Consider the following 22,982-nt stretch of genomic DNA (forward strand, 5'->3'; position numbering starts at 1 on the left):
ATGGGCCGAACCCCAAACCCACTTAGTCACAATTATCATCCGTGTACGGCCGTTTCCGAACTGCACTAGTAGGAATCTTGCATGTCTGTGCAGGGACGAAACTGGACTATAACGTTCTGTTCTAAATCAGTGCGCCCGAACGACTTTGATTGAAGTCGATATCACATCAAACATCAATAGGGTACTCACTCACCGACTTTTCTGCAAATGCTGCTCTTGTATGCGTCCGGCCCCCGATTAGCATCAGCAAGATTGACACAGAACCATGAATGATGTCAGTGTCCGGCATCCATTGTGCTGGAATTGAGTCCTCGCACTATACTAGTGCAGGTTTCGACAATAGATTGCTTACAAAGTGCCCGTGAGACTGTAACGTGAAGTCCTATTGGGGTAAACCAGGAAGCAGTCAAGTGTGTGAAGTAGGTGTTGGAAGACGTCAGAGAGTGGTAACTTACTTGGCAAAGGCTAATGAGTTATCGCATCTCCTGCAAGCTCTCATTCGTCAAAAGATCAAACCACTTTCACCGAGTACTCACCCAGGTTACCACATTAGCACTCACACCGATGCTCCGACAATACCTGTCAGCCTACCACGCAAGCACAGTCTAGTCAATCAATGAGATTGACAGAACTATGGATGATGTCATCCGGCATCCAATTTAAAATGTACGATGAGATCTAGTTACACATGCATATCCGATTCGACAGTAAAATGAACCCGGGCATGGGGGATGAGCCCGAGGTGTCAATGGATCGTTGTTAATGTCATGACCGAGGTACTGCCAGGTTGCTTGGTTGGTTGGTATGGTGATGGCAAGTCATGCTGTTGTGTTGATTGATTCATGTGATTGTATGTGTGGTTTGGGGCTTGGAGTTAAACGTTGATGAGTGAGTAATATTTTGGATTTGTTGGGGTGAAGCGGGGGAATAGAGTGGCGATTCGGCACAGGTAGATATGGAGGCGGAGTGAGTAGGTGAGCAAGGGAACTCAGTCCCTAGTAGGGGTCATACGTGGATCGGCATTGAGTATCCGAGTAACGTCAATCGTCATCTAGGTGGAATTACGAAAGGTCACGTGGATCGGCGAGGGGATTCACAGGGATCTGGTAGATATGTACTGTGCTTCGAAAGTGATAATGAAATCATAAAAAGGTATTTCAAAACGTGATCCGTTTAAACGCTGGCTGAATGGATGAGTAGAAGGGGAGAAGCAGGAAAAAAACCCGGATTGTTCCCTTCATACGGATATGATGCTCGGCCGACAAGAATCGCAGACCCGTTGGGTTGATTTCGAACAAGATAAGACTTCCAAGTCATCGAAATGACATACTAGGAGGGCTTCCTGTATGTTAAGCATGCGCGCGGGCGAATTGCGAGCGAACAGGGTGGATATGATGCGTAACCGACGGGGTGTGCGAGGTATGAGGTGATAATTATACTTGTACCCGTTGACTTTGAATTCGGTTCCATGGGCCTAGATGAGTCACGGAGGGCCGGGAAAGACTTACAGCATCGGGTGGGGTAACGTAGTTGGGAATCCTGAGGGTTGTTGTACACGACGACCTCGGGGACTGAACCGGTCTTGGCATGCTGGGGCGCAGTCGAGCCCGAAAGGGGTTGGTTGTTATCATGACAGAACTTTGAACGGAGAGGTATTATGCATGGCAAACCCGTCAAAGACGATTTAACGAGAGGGCTCAGTCGCCTCGCTGTTATCGCATGGAGAGGGCTGAGCATCAGTGTTTCTTCATGAACAGCGATAGGAGACATGATCCGCGTGTTCGATGTGAAAGGGTGGAATGGAAACAGCTTGGACGTACTATTTGTACCGTATGCGCAGCAAGCCTAGTAATCGGCTATGACAAATGAATGAAATGCGGAGGAGGTGAGGCAAGGTCATTTGCCACGTGTCAGACCACAGATAATCGAATTTCTTGCCCGAGCTGATGCCCGGGCTTGTCCAACCACGTATATTTTGGTTGAGCGTCACTTAACTTTATCATTACTAACTTTTAACATCGCCAGTTGAAGCCTCGTCGTCGCCTGTACCAGTCCCCTCGTTGACGTTTAGTTCCGTGTACTCGCGTGCCGCGTGCCTAACGCGTTGTGATATCACAACAGAGTTTAGTACTAAGCACAGCCACAAGCTTATATCAAAACCCGACTGTCCATCAAAAAAAAAATCGGTGGCAGGCCTCCCTGCTAGGTTTTGATTCTTGGACGATGACCATGCAACCCGTCCCCATCGCCGCTGCCGTGCTACTCGGTGCGCGCGTCGCCTCTCCCGCCGTCGTCTTCCTAGCTACCCTCTCCCTCATATCTTCTAAGCGCCTTGATCACCAAACTCAAAGTCCAATAACACCCGTCGTCGTTGCATCTCGCGTCCCACGGAGAACACTCATTCTTGTTTTTCTCAGTATCAGCGCTTTCACTTTTTTCGCAGATGGTCTTGCATACGTCGTCTCTGTTGTCCTTAACAAAGTTTGGCCTAAAGGCACTGGCATCGAAATTGCAAGTGTTTTGGGTTTGCTAGCGTATGCCGGCTTGGCAGCTCTAGGCGCATGGAAGGACACGCGCGATGACGGGATTTGGAATCGAAGTCGAGTTAAGGTCGCAATAGCTATCGCTCTCGCACTTGACATCGTCCAGGTCGTCCTCTCCTTGATGAGAATAGGTCCGTTCCTACTCGCTTATCATTTCAATTCATTAACTCTATCAATCAATTTCAGACTTGCATCATATTTGCACGTCGCCTATCCGGTCATGTGTACCCAATCTTTTGCATGGTGTCCTGCCTCTTGCACGTGTACTTGCACTCCTTCCTCTCCTCGTGGCGCTCTTTTTCCCTCGTGTCATTTACCTTGCTGCCCAATCACATGGTTACACAGAAGAAGTTGATGAGACCGCTCCTCTCATATCGCAGCAAGTTCCTCATCAATCATTGTTGCTGCAACCAGAAGATGCCGACCCTGACGGCCCCAGTAGTACCGCCAAATATGGCACTTTTACGTCCAGAAGCGGTCCTACCACTCGCTGCGCCTCCCCAGTTCCAGGTGTACGAGAGCCAAATAAGGTTAGCAGGGCTGTCAATCTAGTGTAACGCAACCTAACGTTTCCACAGACAACCCCACGCGAAGTAGCTGTCGATCCCTCATGGCGCGAACTCTTCTCTCGTCTGTCTCGCATCGCGCCTCATCTCTGGCCTTCCCGCTATCCAAAGCTGCAATTCATCGCGGTACGTATCTCCCTTGCATTTTCATCACCCAAACTGATAGTTCTGCAGTTGGCTTGTTTCTTTATCCTTGTTCTAGGACGCGTAGTCAACGCCTTTCTTCCTTTCGTACTTGGCGCACTCATCACCACATTCGACACACCAGGCGTAGTTCCATTCCCTGCATTCGGTTCAAGCCCATGGCCGTACCTAATCGCCTACGTCGTGCTCCGCTTCCTCGCTTCCTCAGGCGGTCTCGCAGCTTTCCGCGATGCACTCTGGATTCCACTCATGCAATACAGCGACCGCAGCATGTCGATGCTCTCATTCAACCATGTCCTGGCTCTTTCTCTCAGCTGGCATACCAAACGCAAGACTGGCGAGTTGCTCCGTATTCTCGATAGAGGAAGCGCAATAAACCGCGTTGGCGAGCTTATTGGGTTCACAGTGGTTCCTGCACTCGTGGATATATGTGTTGCGCTCGTTGTGTTTATCGTCAAGTTCGAACCTGCGTTGGGCGCTGTGGTTGGAGTCGTGATGGCGAGTTATATCTGGGCGAGCGTCGTGCTTACGAGGTATAGGACTAGGATACGGAGACTCATGAATGAGCGGGATGTGGTAAGTGTTCAGTGCTATTCGTTCTCTATGGAGAGGGTCTTGATTCTATGCCTGCTCAGAACATGCGTGGGATCCATACGGATTGTCTCCTCAATTATGAGACTGTCAAGTATTTCGGTGGGGAGGAGTATGAGGCGCAGAGATATACGGAGGCTATCGAGGAGTATCAGAGTTTGGAGAAGAGGGTTGTTCGTGAGTGTTTTTACTTCATCTCATTTCAAAAAACCGCGTCTCGCTTCCAAGTTGTTTCTTATTTTCAAACCAAACCTGTGTTTCATTTCAATGGCGAACGCAAATGCTGACCACACCTGTAGTATCACTCAACCTCCTGAACCTCGTGCAAACGCTCATCATCACCTCTGGTCTTCTGGTCGGTTCCTTGATCGTCGCGTCGCGCATCACAAGGGGACAGAGTAATACTAGCGATTTTGTGGTGTTCATCACTTATTATGCGCAGGTGGGTACCTTATCTCTTTCGTGTCGTATGAAGCTGACGTCTTCTAATCACAACTACGCCGATGCCATCCACATCAGCTTTATTTCCCTCTGTCGAACCTCGGCGGCGTATACCGCGCAATCAACCAAAGCCTCATCGATACCGAGAAATTGCTTCACCTTCTCAATGAGCCCACTGAAGTGGTTGATGCACCTGATGCTAAGGAATTGGAAGTCTCGAACGGCGAAGTTGAATTTGGTGCGTAGCCCTCATTCTAAGTTTCCATAAATTCATCTTAACGTAACACAGAGAACGTATCCTTCTCCTACGACGACCAAACTTCCGCACTGCACAATATCTCCTTCAAAGTTCCCCGCGGCGGGCGCGTAGCCCTTGTCGGCGAAAGCGGAGCCGGCAAAAGCACCATCCTGCGCCTCCTCTACCGCTTCTACGACCTCCAACCCGGCTCAGGGCGTATCCTAATTGACGGTCAAGACATCCGCACAGTGACGCTTTCAAGCCTGCGTCGCGCAATGGGCGTCGTACCCCAAGACCCCGTGCTCTTCAACGCCAGCATCGGGTATAACATTGCTTATGGCCAACCATCCACCACTCCCCCTGATGAAAGCACCATCATCTCAAGCGCCCAAGCTGCTCAGATGCATGACCGTATCATGAGTTTCCCAGAGGGATATGAGACGAAGGTCGGGGAGAGGGGAGTGAGGCTGAGCGGTGGTGAGAAGCAACGGGTGGCGATTGCCAGGACTATGGTGAAGAACCCGAAGGTGTTACTTTTGGATGAGGCTACTAGTGCGTTGGACAGTGCGACAGAGCGCGGGGTGTTGGAGGGTGCGCTTGGGAGACTTGTAAATGGCAGGAGTTGTTTGAGTATTGCGCACCGGTTGAGTACGATTAAGGGAGCTGATGTGTGAGTGCTTTTTTTGAGTGCTTTCTTGGTGATGCGGTGCTGATTTGTTTTCTTTTGAAGGATTATGGTTCTCAAGGACGGACGGATCGTTGAACAGGGCTCACATAGGGAGCTTCTTGAACTCAACGGCCTCTTTGCATCCATGTGGGCAGACCAGATCAGCGCGTCCGAAGATCCCAAGGCTCCAGCTGGATACGATGCCGATGACGATGCCCCTGTTGTAGACGTACCCGAATCTGAAACCCGGAGCACAGCAGTTGAAGTCGAAGAGCGTGTAGCCGTCGATTCTCCCCAGGTCGTCCCAGCATCCCTGCCAGTCCCGAGCGCGCGCATATCATTCCCCATCTCCGAGGACCTACCCCAAACGTTCCCGACGACGGTATCCATGTCCGACTCACCTTCCACTCACAGCCATCCAGAGCGTTCAGCCATACCCGCGCATGTGCATGGCGCGAATGTTACGTTTGACGCAAAAGCGACCACGCCTCCGCGGGCGAGTTCACCTGAGCCTAGGAGAGCCCTCTCGACACATAACATCCAGAGACTTGCGAGGAAGATCAGTCTTAGCGGTAAAGCTCCGAAACTGCCTGGCGTTTTACGCCGGGACACTCACGTACGAGACGTGAGTCTGGCGAGCAGTGGAAGTGGTACCGCGGGTGGAAGTGCGTCTACGCCTCCTACCGGAAGTGCTAGGGAGAGTGTGGATGAGTCGCATGTTGAGATTGCGGCTTTGAAGAAGGAAGAGAAGAAGAAGAAGAGGAAGAGTTTCCTCTAGAGTTTTCTCTTTTCTCTCGGACTCCTGTCTGGTTTCATCGTTGTGTTCCTTTTTCTTTTCATTCCTGTCCCTTCACTTTTCCGATTATCATGTTTTAACCATCTTACTTCTGACGACCCTGCTACGACACATCACCGACATCTTTCTGATCATTGACATGCATTTTGCAATAACATGACTTGTGACTTCGATTTTGGATTTATTCGATACACACAGACCTGCTGTGGTGCTGTATATTGATATTACTCGGTCGAATGTTTGATTCAAATTTTGTAGTCAAACACGGTTTCTTGCATTGTTGCTCTGATATTGATCCGGGATCTTGGTCCGTTGTGGGCGTGCGTTTTACATACTTTGTATTTTGCTTGGCAGTAAATTATATGTATGGAAAGATTGAAGCAATTACATCGTACCAACTATATATGGGCTAGAGTACCTCGAAGTATTACGTGTAGTAGCCATACAGAGGCCAACATTCGAGAACCATATTGCGCAAGCAAGTTTGACAACTTTTCATAGAGGACTGGAACTGCGAGGTGTTTCGATGCCTATTCTGCAGGACTCATAAATAAGATGGCGAATAACTTGTTCTGATCGATTTCGACGTGCGCGCATTGCAGGTGAAGATGTTAGATCGTCAGAGAGAGAAGTGATACAAGCATGTGCGGAGAACCGCATTCCGAGGCCTTCCAGATTGTCCTTGTTCTTCGTCCACCAATTATCCATGTCCTTAGGATAATCTTCCAAGGAGGTGACCACAGCGGCGACAGGTACGCCGCCTGCCGCAGTGGCCGTAGAGCCAACGATGTCAGTGAAGAACTTATAATCCCTGAGCAGTGCCCTCTGCGCCCTCGATCCCCTCATGCAATACAAAAGAAGGTAGACCCCGTCATCTTTGTACAGCTTCTTGTACGACTTTTCTAGGCGCCATTTTGCCAAAAGGGCCCGGAAAGAACCCATTGATTCGATTGAGGAAACTTCCCAAAGTTTGAATCGGCGTTCTGCAAGACTGACTTCGTGGGAGGTATGCTGCAATGTGCAAGTTTCTTGATCGGGCGACGTTTGTGCAACGTCGCGTCCCATAATCAAGTCGATGATGGAACTTTTTCCAACTCCAGTCTCCCCGAAAAGCAACACATTCAAAGGACCGGCAAGTGACTTGACCACGTAGAAGGATCAGGACATATAAAAACAATGCACGGTGGACGCTCACCGTAGATAAAGGGGTAGATAAGGGATGGTATACTAGAGGATTAAAGAGGGCACTTTTACGTGACGGAACGATGGTTCGCGAGGAAGACCGGAACAGCAGTACGGTCGAAATCTCAGCCTGGTTGATGAGACATTTAAACCCAATTACTTCAACTACCAGCTGGCGAGTTCATACCTGCTCCGTGACCAAGTATGGATCTTGATGGCTTTCTTGTACCTCGTCCACAAGGACATCCTATCGGAGTCAGAAACTGTACTCCTACGTGACGAGACAAGTCATGAGCTTACATCTTGGTTCAAAGCCTCTAGCTCCCCCGTTATGAAGTTCATAGCCGCGAGGGCACATGGACGAGCAGATGGATCAATTGACCAACATTGCTCGATATGATCCCAGCGGGCGTCTGTGACGTCGGACGTCGCCTCGGATACCTCAGGACGCGGGACATCCTCTCCATTTTGTATTTTTTGAATGACTTTGTACTCGTCAATATCATGCCAAGGAATAATCAGAGTCAACAACTGGGATGAATGACACATTAAATGTAATTTTGTGGGCTCAAAACGCTTACACTTACATGGAACATGACACGACCAAAGGAATACATGTCGTTCTGTGTAGTCGGTTTAATATTGGAAGGGGGATCACCTGGCCTGAGCAACTCAGGTGCAGTCCACCTGATTGCACCAGGCCAAACAGTTGATTCTTCAATTTGCCACTCTTTTAAACGTCCACAGAGGACATTCGACAAACCGAAGTCCGTTAGGCAAGCCTTGTATTGTCCTTCCTTGAAATCTACCAAAACGTTAGACTGCGTTGTTTAGTGAGTGCAATTGAATGTAGAAAGGATGAGCTCACGCTCGCAATATCACCGTGAACAACGGGGAAAGAGTGAACTAATGGCAAATTTATCAATTGAAATAAGACGACCGTGAAGGAAATACAAACGATAGTAGAGCCCGGATGCTATGCCGTGAAGCTAGTGAATATGGATAATTCAGTTGAGGTCCATTGCAGCTAAACAGGTCTAAGTTACCAGCTTCAATTTAGATTTGATGGTTAATGCAGCGCCCTGTTCTCTGATCAGACGGGACAGCGTGCCATCCGGAAACCACTGGGAGACAAGGGCTGTGGTTGGCCCGAACTCCTCTGTCGTTCCATAAAGTGTGACGATATTGTCATGGACGAGGTGTGCCCATATTGCAGTTTCTCGTCGAAACCTCTAGCGAGTCCACGTAAAATAGTGTTCAAAACAGAAAAAATAGACCCTCACTCTTAAGTCCTGCTCTGAGATGGGATTCGTGTGGTACCTGAAGCTTTTTACTGCGACCTGTAGTACGGTAATGGACAGGCTGATCAGCAAGTGACGCCAGCGCTGCCCACTGGCCAGACCTTTTTGACGGGGCCCGACGGTTTTCTCCATTCACATCTGTAAACGGTTGCGAATGCACCACTGGCAACGTAGTCATTTATTCCACCGAAGATCTGACCTGTCAGATCTTCTGCTAGTGCTAGTTGTATTTCGGGACTACGACGGAACTGAATCAATGAAGACTTGTTTCAATATGAACACCTACAGAGGTGGAAGTTCCGAGGTGGATGCCTAAGTAAAATACATCAGGATCCGCCACTGATTCGGATACCAGTGGGCCGTCAAACCTGTGAGTCGTGATCCCTAGACTGGGTGATGCACTCAGGGACTTTTGTGTTCCCTGTGAACCGCCCTGTGTCCTGTTGACTCGAGGTGCAGGAGGCGTCATAGGCGGTATCGGAACGCGCTGCCGTAGTCACTGCGGTTTTCCGAGTTCCCCAGGAAAATCCTCTTTGGGAGCCTGAGAGCGTGAGAAGATTGACTGTTAAAATACGTCGACCCCTTTCATTTTGCATGGCCTTGGATTTGGAGCGCATGGTATTAATAAACGTAGTTCTTTGTTTTGCATCAAATATTGTATTTGAATGACTTTCTCCCATTCCGCCGACAGAGATATCCTGTGAGAGAGTAAGAATCTGGTCCCGCGCGAAGAGATTACTCATGAACATACGTGACCTGTCAAAGCCTCCAGTTCGCTCCTCAAGAAGTTCATGACCATTGTGGCAGAAGGACGAGCAGATACGTCAGACGACCAACATTGCACAATCTCATTCCAGCGTGCGGTTGTCATATCGGATGTCGCAGGACGGGAAATGTCTTCTCCTTTTAGAATTCTTTGAAGAACTGCGATGTCGTTCATATCATTCCAAGGAATGACCAGTGTTAACACCTGCGCACGGGCGATCATGTTAAAGGTACGTAAGTTTGCTGGATCTATAAATCTCACATGAAACATGACGCGACCAAATGAATAAATGTCGGTTTGCGTGGTCGGTGCACCATTAGCAGGTTGGTCATGTGCCTTCAGCAATTCGGGTGCGATCCACCTGATGGCACCAGTTCGAACATTTGATCCGAATGTGCGGTCACCTAAACGACCACTGAAAATTGTCGCCAAACTGAAGCCTGTTAAAAGTGCTACATATTCTCCTTCCTTGATGTCAACCAGAACGTTAGACTGGAACTCTCTGTCAGAAAAGTTCCATGTCAAGAAGATGAACGAACACTCGTAATGTTTCCGTGTACCATACCCAACCCATGAACTGATAGCAACTATATCAGTGAAAGCAAGCTTAGAATGAATGAAAGACGAACGATAGCAAAGGCCAGACACCACACCATGAAGCTAACGACACGAAAATCAAGTTGAGATACAAAAGTTATACCTAAACAGGCGACTCACTAAAATTAGCCTCGACCTAAGGTTCAATGCAGCACCCTGTTCCGCGATGAGACGGAGCAGTGTATCGCTCTGTAACCATGGAAGAACAAGAGCTGGAGATGGCCCAAATCCTGCTGTCGTCCCAAACACAGGAACGATGTTGTCGTGCATGAAGACAGCCAAATTCTCAGCCACATGTCGAAATCCCTATCAAATCCACGATAAGCTGTACATGACAGAAGAATTAGCAAATTCTCACCTGCAAATCTAGCTCTGACAAGTGAACCTCGATTACTTTTACTGCAACCTGCAGCGCGATAATCAATAAATATATCATCAGTGTGTACTAGCACTGTCCAGACCATCATAGGACCCGTCGGCCGTCTCCATTCACATTTGCAAACTATCCCAAAATCACCTACAGCAACCAAGTCGGCCTTTGTACCATCGATCTGACCTGTCAGGTCTACCAGACCCTGACCAGCGAGAACCTTAAGTTGTCGACCCTGCCAGTTGTCGGTCCTAAACTGATCGATATATTGAAGAACTTTCGTGGCCCTCGGGCGATGACCCGCTTCCCATGACCAGCATTTCTGAATCAAGTTCCAGTGATCGTCGAGGATGTTTTCGGGACGTGCGTGTAAGACTTTACTCGATAGCGTGACGCAGATTTGAACGTGTTTCTTCTCTTTCCATGGTATATCTCCCGAGACAATCTGAGATGAGAAAACTCAGTACGGAGCTGCAAAAACAGAGAAATCGTACAAAGAACATGACGCCACCAAAAGAATATATATCACTCATGAAAGTCGGTTTTTGAGGATTACATTCCAATTCCACTCCAAGGACTTCGGGCGCTCGCCATCGAGAATTGAAACTGCGTTCGACGGTGGTCGAATTCAACTGCAAATCCACTTCTCCTTCGATTGTTGCAAGACCGAAATCAGTTAGGCATGGATTCCCTGAACCATCTATGAGTACATTTCCCTGAAGCTTAAGAATGAGTGTAGCATCCGCAAAGAGACGACCGTACATACGGGGTGAAGGTCCCCGTGAACAACATTCATTGATTGGACTGGATAGGCGTCAAGAACGAAATGGAAGACATGGTAGAACTCGACAAACGATAATCTAGGCCAGCAGCAACACCCTTGACCTAGTAACATGAATTCTTGTTGTATATGATTGATGGAGACGTTAAGAAGAGCACTCACCAATGCAACTTTAGCAGAAGTAGTAATGGTGGTAGCTTCTTCGAGGTAGGTGAACAATGTTCCAGATGGCATCCATTGAGAGACGAGAGCCGGGGACTTGAATGGGGAATTAACGTATGCGAAGCCAAGTAGCGGAACGATGGTCTGGTTTTTCAGTCTAAGCCACACTTTGAGTTCTCGACGTATTGCCTACATAGACCATTTAGCGAAGTAAAAATTGAACCCAGACGACTGACATTTTCAACTTTGTCCGTAGTTCTCGAAGGATCAATCTTGAATACCTTCACTGCGACCTGATGGTGGTCATTCATTAGATGGACGAATGATGAACTCGGGTTGATCTGACTCGGACAGACCTTCACTTTGCCATTACTTGTCTCGACAATACCCTGAAAAACCTCACCAAAGGACCCAGATCCACACGAAGTTCCAAGCTTCTCAGGATCAGAAAGTTGAGGTGTGAAGTCAGCGGCGGCATCGCTGCAAAATATGATAAGCCAAGAGTCCAAAACACATTTGATTTTCAAATAAGGCACGTTAGAGGAAAAATCTGAAGCTCTCCGGGCACAAGACAGGTCATGCCAATTTGGCTGCGTTGCAGACGGAGTGTTTTCGTAAGGAAGTTGAGTGCTAGTGCGTTACATACCGAAGTTGAGCTTATATGGAAAAGCCTTGGACTTAGGGTTCGTGTTATCAACGTGTTATTATGTATACCGTGACTTAGCACATGTACGTAGGGTTCATGTGCAATGATGTTCGAGATCCATATTGTTTGAAGGAGCGGACACTAATATGAAACTGACAAGGTACTACTCACTTGATAAGACTGATGAACAACACTGCGTCAGTCCTAGCTTGCGCTGAAGCTTGAAGTTATAGCCCAAGGTTTCAGCGCTGCAGCGCTTGAGCCTGCAGGATGACGTCATAATATACATGCACACACCATCCAGCTTCGTCTGGCTCTAGAGTCAATGCTACAATCTGTGATGTTGGGCTGGACCGAGCGTTAGCTCGGGGTGGGACGCAAGCAGGTGGAGCCGCTGGGAGGGCGGGCACCTGCTTACGAATTCGATTGTGCGCTGACTCATGAACCTTCATACGTGATAAAATTGGATATTCTAGCTTGTGAACAACCAACGACGAGATAATATACGGAAGGAATGGAATTACGACTAGAACTAAGGGAGTGGCGGGTGGGCTCAAAGAACAAAAGTAACAACGAGTGAGTGTACTATAGCTGTGGCGAGCTTGTTGTTGACGATGGGAGGAAGAAAAACGAACGTGGGAGACTGCGCTACCGCTCAGCTGGAAGTGTGGTGCCGGGTAACTCCGGCAGGCTACGTTACCCGGCACCTGGAATTGTCTACTCTCCGCTATTATTAGTCACAAACAGCACAATCTTGGCATGTCACATGGTAGTGCGGGAAATATAGACTTTTTGGGAGGTAGGGGTCGACGTATCCCGACCAGCTACAGATCATTGGAGGGTGTATGGTTCTGAATTCAGACCTGTCCAGCCTGAAGAACAAACAAGTTCGATTCCATGAGCGCTGCACGACGTTGCTTGCGCGTTGCAACCGGCAAAGTTGGATTTTGGGAAAACGGTAGTCAATATCCAACCTTATGTTCGCTTTGCAGGTTGTAACCTTCGTTGTGCACTGTATCGTGTCTACAGTGGTATAAGTATCAGAATCCGTTGAATTATCGATCTCAATCGCTCCTGGTCACTTGTGAGGGAATCTTGAATGCTGATGATCTATGAAACCGTCGGAACAAGTTCAGTACCGAGATATTCGGCGTACTGCATAGACTCGGAAACCGCACTGTCTGCCTTTCAAGTAAAGATATCATTCATGGGTGCTCGAAGTCTGCAAGCACGCTCTGATCGAACATGCGGCCACCCTTTGCATCCTGCTGTAGAAATATGACTGCAGCGCTTTGGTGCTCATCCTAATCATCATCAGCCATTAAACGGCATCGATCAATCTCAAGCTTACAGGCACGGGAAGCAGCAACAAGAAACCGTCCTTTATACTTATGTTTGTCAGGCAAGACATCCTCATCCTGTTCTAGGCTGGTGGATGGAAATCACGGTACCCTAGCCATGCGTAAGAATAATTCGCAGGATTCCTTACATAGCTGAGGGTGCTTACCGACATCAGCAGTCCTGTGAGACTTAGGTAACTAGGGCGGAGGTAGAGACTCGTATATGAGGGTGGCTCTTGTCCGCACTTTTTTTGCCTCATATTCAGGGTGTCTGTGATCGGTATTAATGATCATCGATCATGGACATGCTGGATGAGTGAAGGAGCGTGTCACAGCAGCAAATGATGAACGTTGAACTGAGATGCGGCGGCATTCTGCGGCATCAGCACGTGATCACAACACAATACTCAAGTTTCTCCCAATAATTATTAACCCTCGTTCAACAAATATTCTTGGGGTCAAGAGGGATTTATGGATTCTCCCTAATCATATGGACCACTGTACCAATGCATTCGATTTCGAGCTAGTGAGGACATTAGGACTGGCCAATACCTTCATGTTCAGTTGAGTTATCTTCAGCACTTGATTTTCGAAAGAACTCTTGTACCGGCGTAACCTGTTCCACAGAGCAAGTTGTGAGTATATTCTACAAGTATGAGACGCTATAAGGATTTATAGAAGACTGGAACTTTCAAACGTATTAGATGGCCCTCTTTCAAGTTCGCCAGAAATCGATGCCGCTTGGGACAGATCATCGACAAAGGCACGTCGTTCAATTGCGTCCCGTTGGTACGTATTCACCTCCGTGAAATCCCGATCCCACCAACTCGGATGGCACTTGAGGAGATGCACACAGAAACAGTTTCTCATTCGGAGGTCCAGTGTCCAAACAACGTTGGTGGAGGTATCATTGGAATTCACTCACCTATTGCATTGTTTAGTGGGTTTTCTGTCCTGGTTTCAGCGTTGTTGGCTCACGTTTTTATAGAATTGCTTCGCAAAGTCTCTTGGTTTGAGTGGCACATGTCCATAGAACCTTTGTTTCAGGAACCCCCCCAAAGTAGGCCGTATTCACCTTGGTCACGGTGAATACTCTCCGTTGCCAGACGCACGCGCCGCTGTCCTCGACCATCCACATCTTGTATTTCCCATTTAGTAACTGCTACGACGACATGAACGTGGTGAAGTAAACAAAGGACAATCATCACACCACAAAGACGTTTCACTAGCAGAGTTCATGGAATGTACCGTAGCTATGCGGTGACATTTATGTTTGTTCTTTTATGTGCTTACATGGCGGGTGGCGAGCGCCTCTAAAATTTGTCGTCCCAAGGATCCAAGCACTATATATTTCGTGCTGGCAGCGTTTCTCTTCCTCCCATCTCTTTCCATCTCTCCATATCCTCATATCTACTTTTTACTGTGAATCCTCATGTCTAACAACATCCGTAAACTCGATCGTCGAGGAATCCTCGACGGAAGTCTGGCTAAACGTCTGACCACTCTAGACTATTTTCTATATGCTACGAATGAAGCAATGAAATTCGATCAGTTGGAGGACTGCGATTTGCAGCCCTACGGGGAAAAGGTCTTGCTTTTCTTATTAATCATCTCGTATAGTCAACTGATGATGTCATGTCCATGCAGATCATCACTCTGACGGAGGTAAAATGATTTCAATTCTGGCAAACACTCTCACTGATTCTCTTGGCAATGAAGGTTGCACGCCGGACGCTTAGGCAGAGAATGGACGTGTCCTTGATCATGCTCTGTTCAAAGGAACACGTGCCTTACAAGGCAGCTTACTTCAAATTGCTTGTCTGGATCAGACGCCGCAGGTCCGCATTCCCCACTAACATCGACGGTAAGTATTGGTCGTTATTGTGTTTTATTTCATTCTCACCATTTGTATAGATCGAATCAATTCGCTCTTGGAGGACATAAACCATAGAATAGTTCTACGCACCAGGGGAATTGACCCACGCGTCCAATTGGGCATTGAGGAATTACTAATCGTCGAGACTGCTGCTGTCTCGTCGACACAAGAATTATGCACCAGCTGTTCAGAAATAGCCGCCTCCTTGTCCTCGAAGGCCGTTTGTTCGCGGATTTTGTACGAACGCCCAACGCTTTGAAGTTGGCACTAGGAAGCGATCATCAAGTTGATATTCCTTTCAAACGTTCTTACCTGGACCCAACGGCTACCGCACTGTACTTCAAATCACAACCCTCATCTGCTTCTTGTCGTCATGAATATGGAATCCATCCACGCACTCAGTAGTATATGTAGTGAAAGAACGTCATACCATTTCGCTATAGGGTTGTTCTTTCCAAGTTTTGTAATTGTAATTGTAATCGTGCATCATGATATTGCCCATGCTACTGCTATCGCCGGACTTCGACGATCTATCTTCCTCGGCCGCACCGTTGATCCTCGAAGCTTGAAGCCTTCTCTCAGGATCCCGCCCGCTAATTCGCAATGTCATCTATGTACTCCTTTCATTTGTAACTAGAACTCGGCTTGGGGCGCCTTGGATGTCTTCTCATCGATGATGATAGATTAATGACAGCTCTGAAAAGCAAGTTCAAATACTTCTATCACAAAGTTGAATTCGTGATCCGAATCTGCACCCAGCACAGACGTAACTGAAAGGTTTCACTGATGTCTAGACAAATAAAAGGTCTGATATTGTCAGTGAGGCATCAAAGGCTCAGCCGCTCAGGTTTTTTTTGAAGTTTGATCTACTGGGAAATGGTGGCATGGTCATTTCATATGGATAGGAAGAACAACATTAATATATTGAGAACTTCGTCCTATAGTACACCTCGTACTCACCGTGCACGGTACTAGGGAGCATTTCAGTGTGCCTGACGATAAGGGAACAGTGTACAGCACAGTCAACGACGATAGGTATCATGATTCACATTGGAGCGGTGTACCCGCGACTGTGTGCCTGCGTGTCGCGAGCAAGGCAAAGTGGTGAAGAGCACTACGCTACGACAAAGCCCGAAGGACACTGAGTGGCTGACTAAGCTACGGTGCTACCCGGCTGCTACTACCCCCTCACCTAGGGGTCCCCCACTCCAACATAACTAGAACTTTTGACAGCATATAGGTGCGCAGGGTGTTGGAGGGTGCGCTTGGGAGAGTTGTGAATGGCAGGAACTGTTTGAGTAATCGGTTGTACCGTAGTAACTAGTAGTAGGGCGGAGGGAGAGACTCGTATATGGCCCAGGGTGATGGTGGCTCTTGTCCGTGCTTTTTTGCTTCATATCCAGGGTATCTGCGATTGTTGAAATATTCAATTAATGATTGGACATGCTGGACGAGTGAAGGAGGGAGGTCAGCGTGCAAATGATTTCGGAACTGAGGAGAATCGAGATGCGGCATTCCAGCATTTTCAGCACGTGATCACTGCAATGTTGAACTTGCAAGCTTGAACGATGATTCTCCTTGGATTCCCCCAATAACTATTGAAATATTCTCTGCCAAATCCTTGGAGTCAAAAGGGATCAAGCAGGATTTATGGATTCTCCCTAATATAAACCACTGTACCACATTCGATTTCGAGCTAGTGAGGACTGGCCAACACCTTCTTCATGTTTATCTTTCACTGTCACGGCACTTGATTTTCGAAAGGACTGTTGCACCGTCATCTGTTCCACAGAGCAAGTTGTGAGTATACTCTACACGTATGAGACGCTATAAGGATTTATGGAAGACTGGAACTTTCAAACGTAGATGGCCCCCTTTCAAGTTCGCCAGAAATTGATGCCGCTTGGGACAGATTATCTGACAAAGGCGCGTCGTTCAATTGCGTCCCGTTGGTACGTATTCACCTCCGTGAAATCCTGATCCCACCAACTCGAATCACACTTGAGGAGATGCACACGGAAACAGTTTCTCATTCGGAGGTCAAGTATCCGAACAACGTTGGTGGAGGTATCATTGGACTTCACTCACCTATTGCATTGTTCAGTGGGTTTTGCTGTTCTGGTTTCAGCGTTATTGGCTCACGTTTCTATAGAATTGCTTCGCAAGGTCTCTTGGTTTGAGTGGCATATGTCCACAGAACCTTTGTTTCAGGAACCCCTCAAAGTAGGCCGTATGCACCTTTGTCATGGTAAATACTCTCCATTGCCAGACGCACAAGCCGCTGTTCCTTGACCATCCACATCTTGTATTTCCCATTTTAATAACTGCTACGATGACATGAACGTGGTGAAGTAAATAAAGGACAATAATCACACCACAAAGACGCTTCACTAGCAGAGTTCATGGAATGTACCGTAGCTATACGGTGATATTTATGTTTGTTCTTTTTATGTGGTTACATGGCAGGTGGCGAGCGCCTCTAAAATTTGTGGTCCCAAGGATCCAAGCGCTATATATTTCGTGCTGGCAGCGTTTTTCTTCCTCCCATCTCATTCCATCACTCCATATACTTCTACCCACTTTGTACTGCGAATCCTCATGTCTAACAACATCCGTAAACTCGATCGTCGGGCAGTCTTCAAAAGTTTGGCTAAACGTCTGAGCACTCTAGACAAATTTATATATGCCACGAATGAAATAATGAAATTCGATCACTCGGAAGACTGCGAATTGCAGCCCTACGGGGAAAAGGTCTTGTTTTTCCTATTAATTATCTCTTACAGTCAACTGATGATGGTATGTCCATGCAGATCATCGCTCTGACAGAGGTAAATATAATTTCAATTCTGGCAAACTCTCTCGCTGATATTCTTGGTAATCAAGGTGGCGCGCCAGACTCTAAGAGAGAAAATGGGTGTGTCCCTGCTCACGCTTTGTCCAGAGGAACACGTGCCTTACAAGGCGGCGTACTGCAAATTGCTTATCTGGATCAGACGCCGCAGGTCCGCATTCCCTACTGACATAGACGGTGAGCATTGGTCGTTATTGCGTTTTATTTCATTCTCACCATTTGTATAGACCGAATCAATTCGCTCTTGGATAATATAAACCACAATATGGTTGTACGTACCAAAGGAATTGACCCTCGCGCCCAATTGGGTATCGAGGAATTACTAATCGTCAAGAAACCACGAGCCGCTTGTGACAGCGCCTTCGAGACTGCTGCTGTCTCGTCGACACGAGAATTGTGCACCAGCTGTTCAGAAATAGGCGCCTCCTTTTCCTCGAAGGCCGTTTGTTCGCAGATTTCGTATGAAAACCCAACGCTTCGAGGTTGGCAGTAGGAAGCAATCATCAAGTTGACATTCCTTTCAAGCGTTCTTACCTGGACCCAACGGCTACCGCACTGTACTTCAAATCACAACCCTCATCTGCGTCTTGTCGTTATGAATATGGAATCCATCTACGTACTCAGTACTATATGTAGTGAAAGAATACCCTTCTGTTATAGGGCTGTTCTTCCAAAGTTTTGTAATTGTAATTGTAATTGTGCATCTATTGCCCATGCTACTATCATCGCCGGACGTCGGCAAACTATCTTCCTCAGCCGCACCACTTGCCCTTGAAGCTTGGAGTCTGGAGTCATTTGCTTCAGGACCCCGTCTGCTATTTCGCAATGTCACCTATCCACTCCTTTCGTTTGTAACTATATCTGGGCTTGAGGGGCCTTGGATGTCTTCTAAGTTGTCGATGATGGTATTCATCATTCTCCAATGGATTGATCCCAGCTCTGAAAAGCAAGTTCAAATACTTCTATTGCGAAGTCGTCGGATTCGTGATCCTAATCGAAATCTTCGACACGGACGCAACTGAAAGGTTTCACTAATGTCTAGACAAATAAAAGATCTGAGGTCCGTGAGACATCAAAGGCTCAGCTGCTCAGGGTTTTTGAGATTTTTTCTACCCGGATATGGTAGCATGGAATCCTATTCTGTATGGACAGGAAGAACAGCATTATGTGTTGAGAACTTTCAGAGGCACCCGTCCTATTGTACACCTCGTACTCACCGTGCACGTATAAATAATATTATATACTAGTGTGAGCATCTCGACGCGCTCGACGATAAGAGAACAGTGTACAGCACGGTCAACGATGACAAGTATTCATGCCTTTTATATACTTTATATGTTCTTTAGAGTAAATTATATATAGTGACAAACATGGGGAGATTGAAGCAATTACATCGTGCCAATTACGTATGAGCTGGAGTACCTTGCTTGAAATATTATAAAGTAACACATGTAGTGGCCCGGCCCTGCAGAGGCTAACATTCGAGAACCACAATTAAGCCCGATTCTATTTTATAGTTGAGTTGGGCTAGAACTGTCAGGTATTCCGGTATCTGTTTCGTAGGACTCATAAATAAGACGGCGGATGACTTGTTCTGATCGCTGTCGACGTGCGCGCATTGCAGGTGAGGATGTTGGATCGTCAGGGACAGAAGTGATACAAGCGTGTGCGGAGAACCGCATTCCGAGGTGTTCCAGATTGTCTTTATTTTTCGTCCACCACTCATCCATATCCTTAGGATAATCTTCCAAGGAGGTGACCACAGCGGCGACCGGTACGCCGCCTGCCACAGTGGCTGTGGAGCCAACGATGTTGGTGAAGAATTTATAATCCTTGATCAGTGCCCTCTGGTCCCTCGATTTCCTCATGCAATATAAAAGAAGGTAGACACCGTCATCTCTGTATAGCTTCTTGTATGACTTTTTCAGGCGCCATTTTGCAAAAAGGATTCGGAAAAAACCCATTGATTCGATTGAGGCAACTTCCCAAAGTTTAAAGCGGCGATCTGCAAGACTGACTTCATGGGAGGTATGCTGCAATGTGCAGGTTGCTGCGTCTGGCGACGTCTGTGCAACGTCGCATCCCATGATCAAGTTGATGATGGAGCTTTTTCCGACTCCAGTCTCCCCGAAAACCAACACATTCAGAGGACCTGCAAGTGACTTGACCGCGTGGAAGAATCAGTACACATAAAAACAATACACCACTAGATTCTCACCAGCGACGAGGCCGTAGAGAGGAGATGATGTGTTAAAGGACTAGAGAGAACGGCATTGCGTGACGGAACAAGTGTCTGCAACGATGGTACGATAGAAATCTTTGACTGATTGATAAACATTTAAGCCAAAATTACTTCAACCACAAGTGGCGAGTTCATACCTGCTCTGCGACCAAGAATGTATTTTCTTGTACCTCGCTAACAAAGACATCCTGTCAGAGTCAGAAAATCTACCTACGTGACCAGACAAGTCATGAGCTTACATCTTGTTTCAAAGCATCTAGTTCCCCCGCTATGAAGTTTATGGCCGTGAGGGCATATGGACGAGCAGATGGATCAATTGACCAACACTGCTCGATATGATCCCAGCGGGCGTCTGTGACGTCAGACGTCGCCTCGGATACCTCAGGACGCGGGACATCCTCTCCATTTTGGATTTTTTGAATGATTTTGTAGTCGTCAATGTCATGCCAAGGAACAGTCAGAGTCAACAACTGGGATGAATGATACATTAAATACAAATTTTGTGGACTTGAAACGCTTACACTTACATGGAACATGACACGACCAAAGGAATACATGTCGTTCTGCGTGGTCGGTTTGATGTCGGAAGGGGGATCACGTGACCCGAGCAACTCAGGCGCAGTCCACTTGATTGCACCAGACCGAACGATCGATTCTTCAATTTGCCACTCTTTTGAACGTGCGCCGAGGGCATTTGACAAACCGAAGTCCGTTAGGCAAGCCTTGTATTCTCCTTCCTTGAGATCTACCAAAACGTTAGACTGCATTGTTTAGTGAGTGCAATTGAATGTAGAAAGGATGAGCTCACGCTCGTAATGTCACCGTGAACAACGGGAAAAGAGTGAACTGACGACAAATTTATTAGTTGAAGCAAGATGACCATGAAGGGAATACAAACGATAGTAGAGCCCAGATGCTATGCCGTGAAGCTAGTGAATACGGATAATTCAGTTGAGGTCCATTGCAGCTAAACAGGTTTAAGTTACCAGCTTCAATTTGGATTTGATGGTTAAGGTAGCACCCTGTTCTGTGATAAGACGGGACAGCGTGCCGTGCGGAAACCATTGGGAGACCAGGGCTGTGGATGGCCCGAACCCCTCTGTCGTTCCATAAAGTGTCACGATATTATCGTGGACGAGGTGTGCCCATATTGCAGTTTCCCGTCGAAACCTCTAGCGAATTCACGTAAAATAGTGTTCAAAACAGAAAAAAATAGACTCTCACTCTTAAGTCCTGCTCTGAGACTAGATGCAAGTGGTGCCTGAAGGTTTTTACTGCGACCTGTAGTGCGATAAGGGACAGGCTGATCAGCAAATGACGCCAGCGCTGCCCACTGGCCAGACCTTTTTGACGGGGCCCGACGGTTTTCTCCATTCACAACTGTAAACGTTTGCGAATGCACCACTGGCAACGTAGTCATTTATCGAACCGAAGATCTGACCTGTCAGATCTTCTGGTTGTATTTCGGGACTAAAAAACCGAGGGAACTGAATCAATGAAGACTTGTTTCAGTATGAACACCCTACAGAGGTGGAAGTTCCGAGATGGATGCCTAAGTAAAATGCATCAAGATCCGCCAGTGATGAAATACTTGGGCAGCCGGACCTGCAAGTCATCGATCCTGCACTGATCAGTGCAATCAAGGATGTGTGCAGTCCCCGGACGATCCATGGGGTTCCGGGACCAGCAACGTGTAATCAAACTCCAGAAACCATTGGGGATGTTCTTAGGACGTGCAGGAGTGGCTCCTCTTGACAGCGCAATGGCGATGTGATTCGAGTTTTTTTCTTTCCATGGGATATTCCCAGACATGATCTGAACGGAAAAAGTCAAGGGTAACACCACAGTGACATGGAATAGATCGCACAAAGAACATAATGCTACCAAAAGAATAGATATCGCTCGCGTAAGTTGGTCGTGCAGGCTCATCAGACTCTATTCCAATGACTTCAGGTGCACGCCATCGAGAATCAAAGTCGCATGCCGCAGTGGTCGAATTCCACTGTAACTCTGGGTCTCCTACGACTGTTGCGAGACCGAAACCTGTGAGGCATGGATTCCCCGAATCGGCTATCAGCACATTGTCCTGGCTTACAAATAAGTGCAGTATCCGCAAAGAAACAACCGTACATACGGGTTGAAGGTCTCCGTGTACAACATGCATCGAGTGAACTGCGTAGGCATCAATAAAAAAAGACTATGACCTGCTAGAAATAGACGAACGATAATAGAGGCCATCAGCGACACCTTTAACCTAGTGACACAAGAATCGATGAGTGCTAGTTAAATGTGATTGGTATGAACAAGGGACATACCAATCCAACTTTTGTGGAAGTAGAAAGGGTTGTTTCTTGCTTCTCCAGGTAAATATATAACGTCCCAGATGACATCCATGGATAAACAAGAGCTGGCCATGGTGATTCGACGTGTACGATACCAAGTAGCGGCACGATATTCAAGTGTTTCAATCTCAACCATAAACCAAGTTCCCGACGCATCGCCTACAAGGTCAATGTCCAGTCAATTGTTAGTCGGTACAACTTAATTGAGAAGCTGACTTTCTCTAGTTTCGGCATAGCTCTATTATGATCAATAATGATTACCTTCACAGCTACCTGACGAATATGAAGCGGGCACTCGGTAAGTTTACTTAAGTTAATCAGACAAACTCAGACGAACCTCCCTTGTGCCTTCGTTGGCCATCATAGTACATCGATGAACTTGGCTAAATGAGTTGATTGTGATTGGCGGTTCAAGCTTGTTAATTAGGGACGTGAGGTCGACGGCGGTATTGCTGCAGAACATGATAAAGGAAGATAATGCACATTATAAAAGTGGACTCACTATTCAAGCGCAAAACCTGGGTCCATGAGTGTGACTGC

At 47.2% G+C, this 22,982-nt stretch overlaps 5 protein-coding genes across 5 annotated transcripts; 2 read left to right on the plus strand and 3 right to left on the minus strand.

Annotated features, from left to right (window-relative positions):
• The first annotated feature begins 2,020 nt into the window (after window positions 1-2,020).
• F5147DRAFT_680298 (uncharacterized protein) lies at window positions 2,021-6,393 on the plus strand. Its single transcript, XM_041436307.1, has 9 exons — window positions 2,021-2,674; window positions 2,730-3,073; window positions 3,122-3,235; window positions 3,284-3,829; window positions 3,889-4,021; window positions 4,144-4,286; window positions 4,364-4,523; window positions 4,575-5,193; window positions 5,254-6,393. The coding sequence occupies exons 1-9, from the start codon at window positions 2,224-2,226 to the stop codon at window positions 5,966-5,968; spliced, it is 3,225 nt and encodes a 1,074-aa protein (XP_041296178.1). The 5' UTR covers window positions 2,021-2,223; the 3' UTR covers window positions 5,969-6,393.
• A 47-nt stretch (window positions 6,394-6,440) lies between these two features.
• Window positions 6,441-7,140, minus strand: F5147DRAFT_36336 (uncharacterized protein). The gene has a single exon (XM_041429394.1). It carries the CDS (start codon window positions 7,049-7,051, stop codon window positions 6,482-6,484), a length of 570 nt encoding a protein of 189 aa, XP_041296179.1. The 5' UTR covers window positions 7,052-7,140; the 3' UTR covers window positions 6,441-6,481.
• A 112-nt stretch (window positions 7,141-7,252) lies between these two features.
• F5147DRAFT_36383 (kinase-like domain-containing protein) lies at window positions 7,253-8,691 on the minus strand. The gene is made up of 7 exons (XM_041429398.1): window positions 8,452-8,691; window positions 8,215-8,400; window positions 8,127-8,157; window positions 8,037-8,074; window positions 7,756-7,989; window positions 7,356-7,699; window positions 7,253-7,298 (listed from the first exon to the last, which is right to left on the minus strand). Exons 1-6 carry the CDS (start codon window positions 8,599-8,601, stop codon window positions 7,457-7,459), a joined length of 882 nt encoding a protein of 293 aa, XP_041296180.1. The 5' UTR covers window positions 8,602-8,691; the 3' UTR covers window positions 7,253-7,298; window positions 7,356-7,456.
• A 5,872-nt stretch (window positions 8,692-14,563) lies between these two features.
• Window positions 14,564-15,449, plus strand: F5147DRAFT_834844 (uncharacterized protein; the record flags this gene model as incomplete). The annotated part of the gene is made up of 4 exons (XM_041443933.1): window positions 14,564-14,719; window positions 14,779-14,796; window positions 14,851-14,995; window positions 15,046-15,449. The coding sequence occupies 4 exons, from the start codon at window positions 14,564-14,566 to the stop codon at window positions 15,264-15,266; spliced, it is 540 nt and encodes a 179-aa protein (XP_041296181.1). The 3' UTR covers window positions 15,267-15,449.
• Window positions 15,450-19,369: 3,920 nt separating this feature from the next.
• On the minus strand, window positions 19,370-22,970 carry F5147DRAFT_788012 (kinase-like domain-containing protein; the record flags this gene model as incomplete). The annotated part of the gene is made up of 19 exons (XM_041442973.1): window positions 19,370-20,020; window positions 20,077-20,181; window positions 20,238-20,288; window positions 20,340-20,570; window positions 20,628-20,861; window positions 20,909-20,946; window positions 20,999-21,029; window positions 21,087-21,272; window positions 21,325-21,381; window positions 21,444-21,570; window positions 21,627-21,652; window positions 21,706-21,915; window positions 21,968-22,186; window positions 22,235-22,272; window positions 22,324-22,354; window positions 22,416-22,601; window positions 22,659-22,715; window positions 22,780-22,894; window positions 22,945-22,970. 19 exons carry the CDS (start codon window positions 22,968-22,970, stop codon window positions 19,370-19,372), a joined length of 2,619 nt encoding a protein of 872 aa, XP_041296182.1.
• Window positions 22,971-22,982: the final 12 nt, after the last annotated feature.

Source organism: Suillus discolor (genome assembly GCF_016758755.1).
Source record: "Suillus discolor strain FC423 chromosome Unknown F5147scaffold_11, whole genome shotgun sequence".
In the NCBI taxonomy this organism is placed as follows: Eukaryota; Fungi; Basidiomycota; class Agaricomycetes; order Boletales; family Suillaceae; genus Suillus; species Suillus discolor.

Bases quoted from the DNA above. Each gene is read 5' to 3' on its own strand.
- F5147DRAFT_680298 (XM_041436307.1), top strand. From the start codon at position 2,224: ATGACCATGCAACCCGTCCCCATCGCCGCTGCCGTGCTACTCGGTGCG. The intron at 4,022-4,143 runs GTGAGTGTTTTT...CCACACCTGTAG, and splicing joins TTTGGAGAAGAGGGTTGTTC to TATCACTCAACCTCCTGAAC. The intron at 5,194-5,253 runs GTGAGTGCTTTT...TTTCTTTTGAAG, and splicing joins ACGATTAAGGGAGCTGATGT to GATTATGGTTCTCAAGGACG.
- F5147DRAFT_36383 (XM_041429398.1), bottom strand. From the start codon at position 8,601: ATGGAGAAAACCGTCGGGCCCCGTCAAAAAGGTCTGGCCAGTGGGCAG. The intron at 8,401-8,451 runs GTGAGGGTCTAT...TGGACTCGCTAG, and splicing joins TCTCAGAGCAGGACTTAAGA to AGGTTTCGACGAGAAACTGC. The intron at 7,990-8,036 runs GTGAGCTCATCC...TAAACAACGCAG, and splicing joins TTCACGGTGATATTGCGAGC to TCTAACGTTTTGGTAGATTT.
- F5147DRAFT_36336 (XM_041429394.1), bottom strand. From the start codon at position 7,051: ATGGGACGCGACGTTGCACAAACGTCGCCCGATCAAGAAACTTGCACA.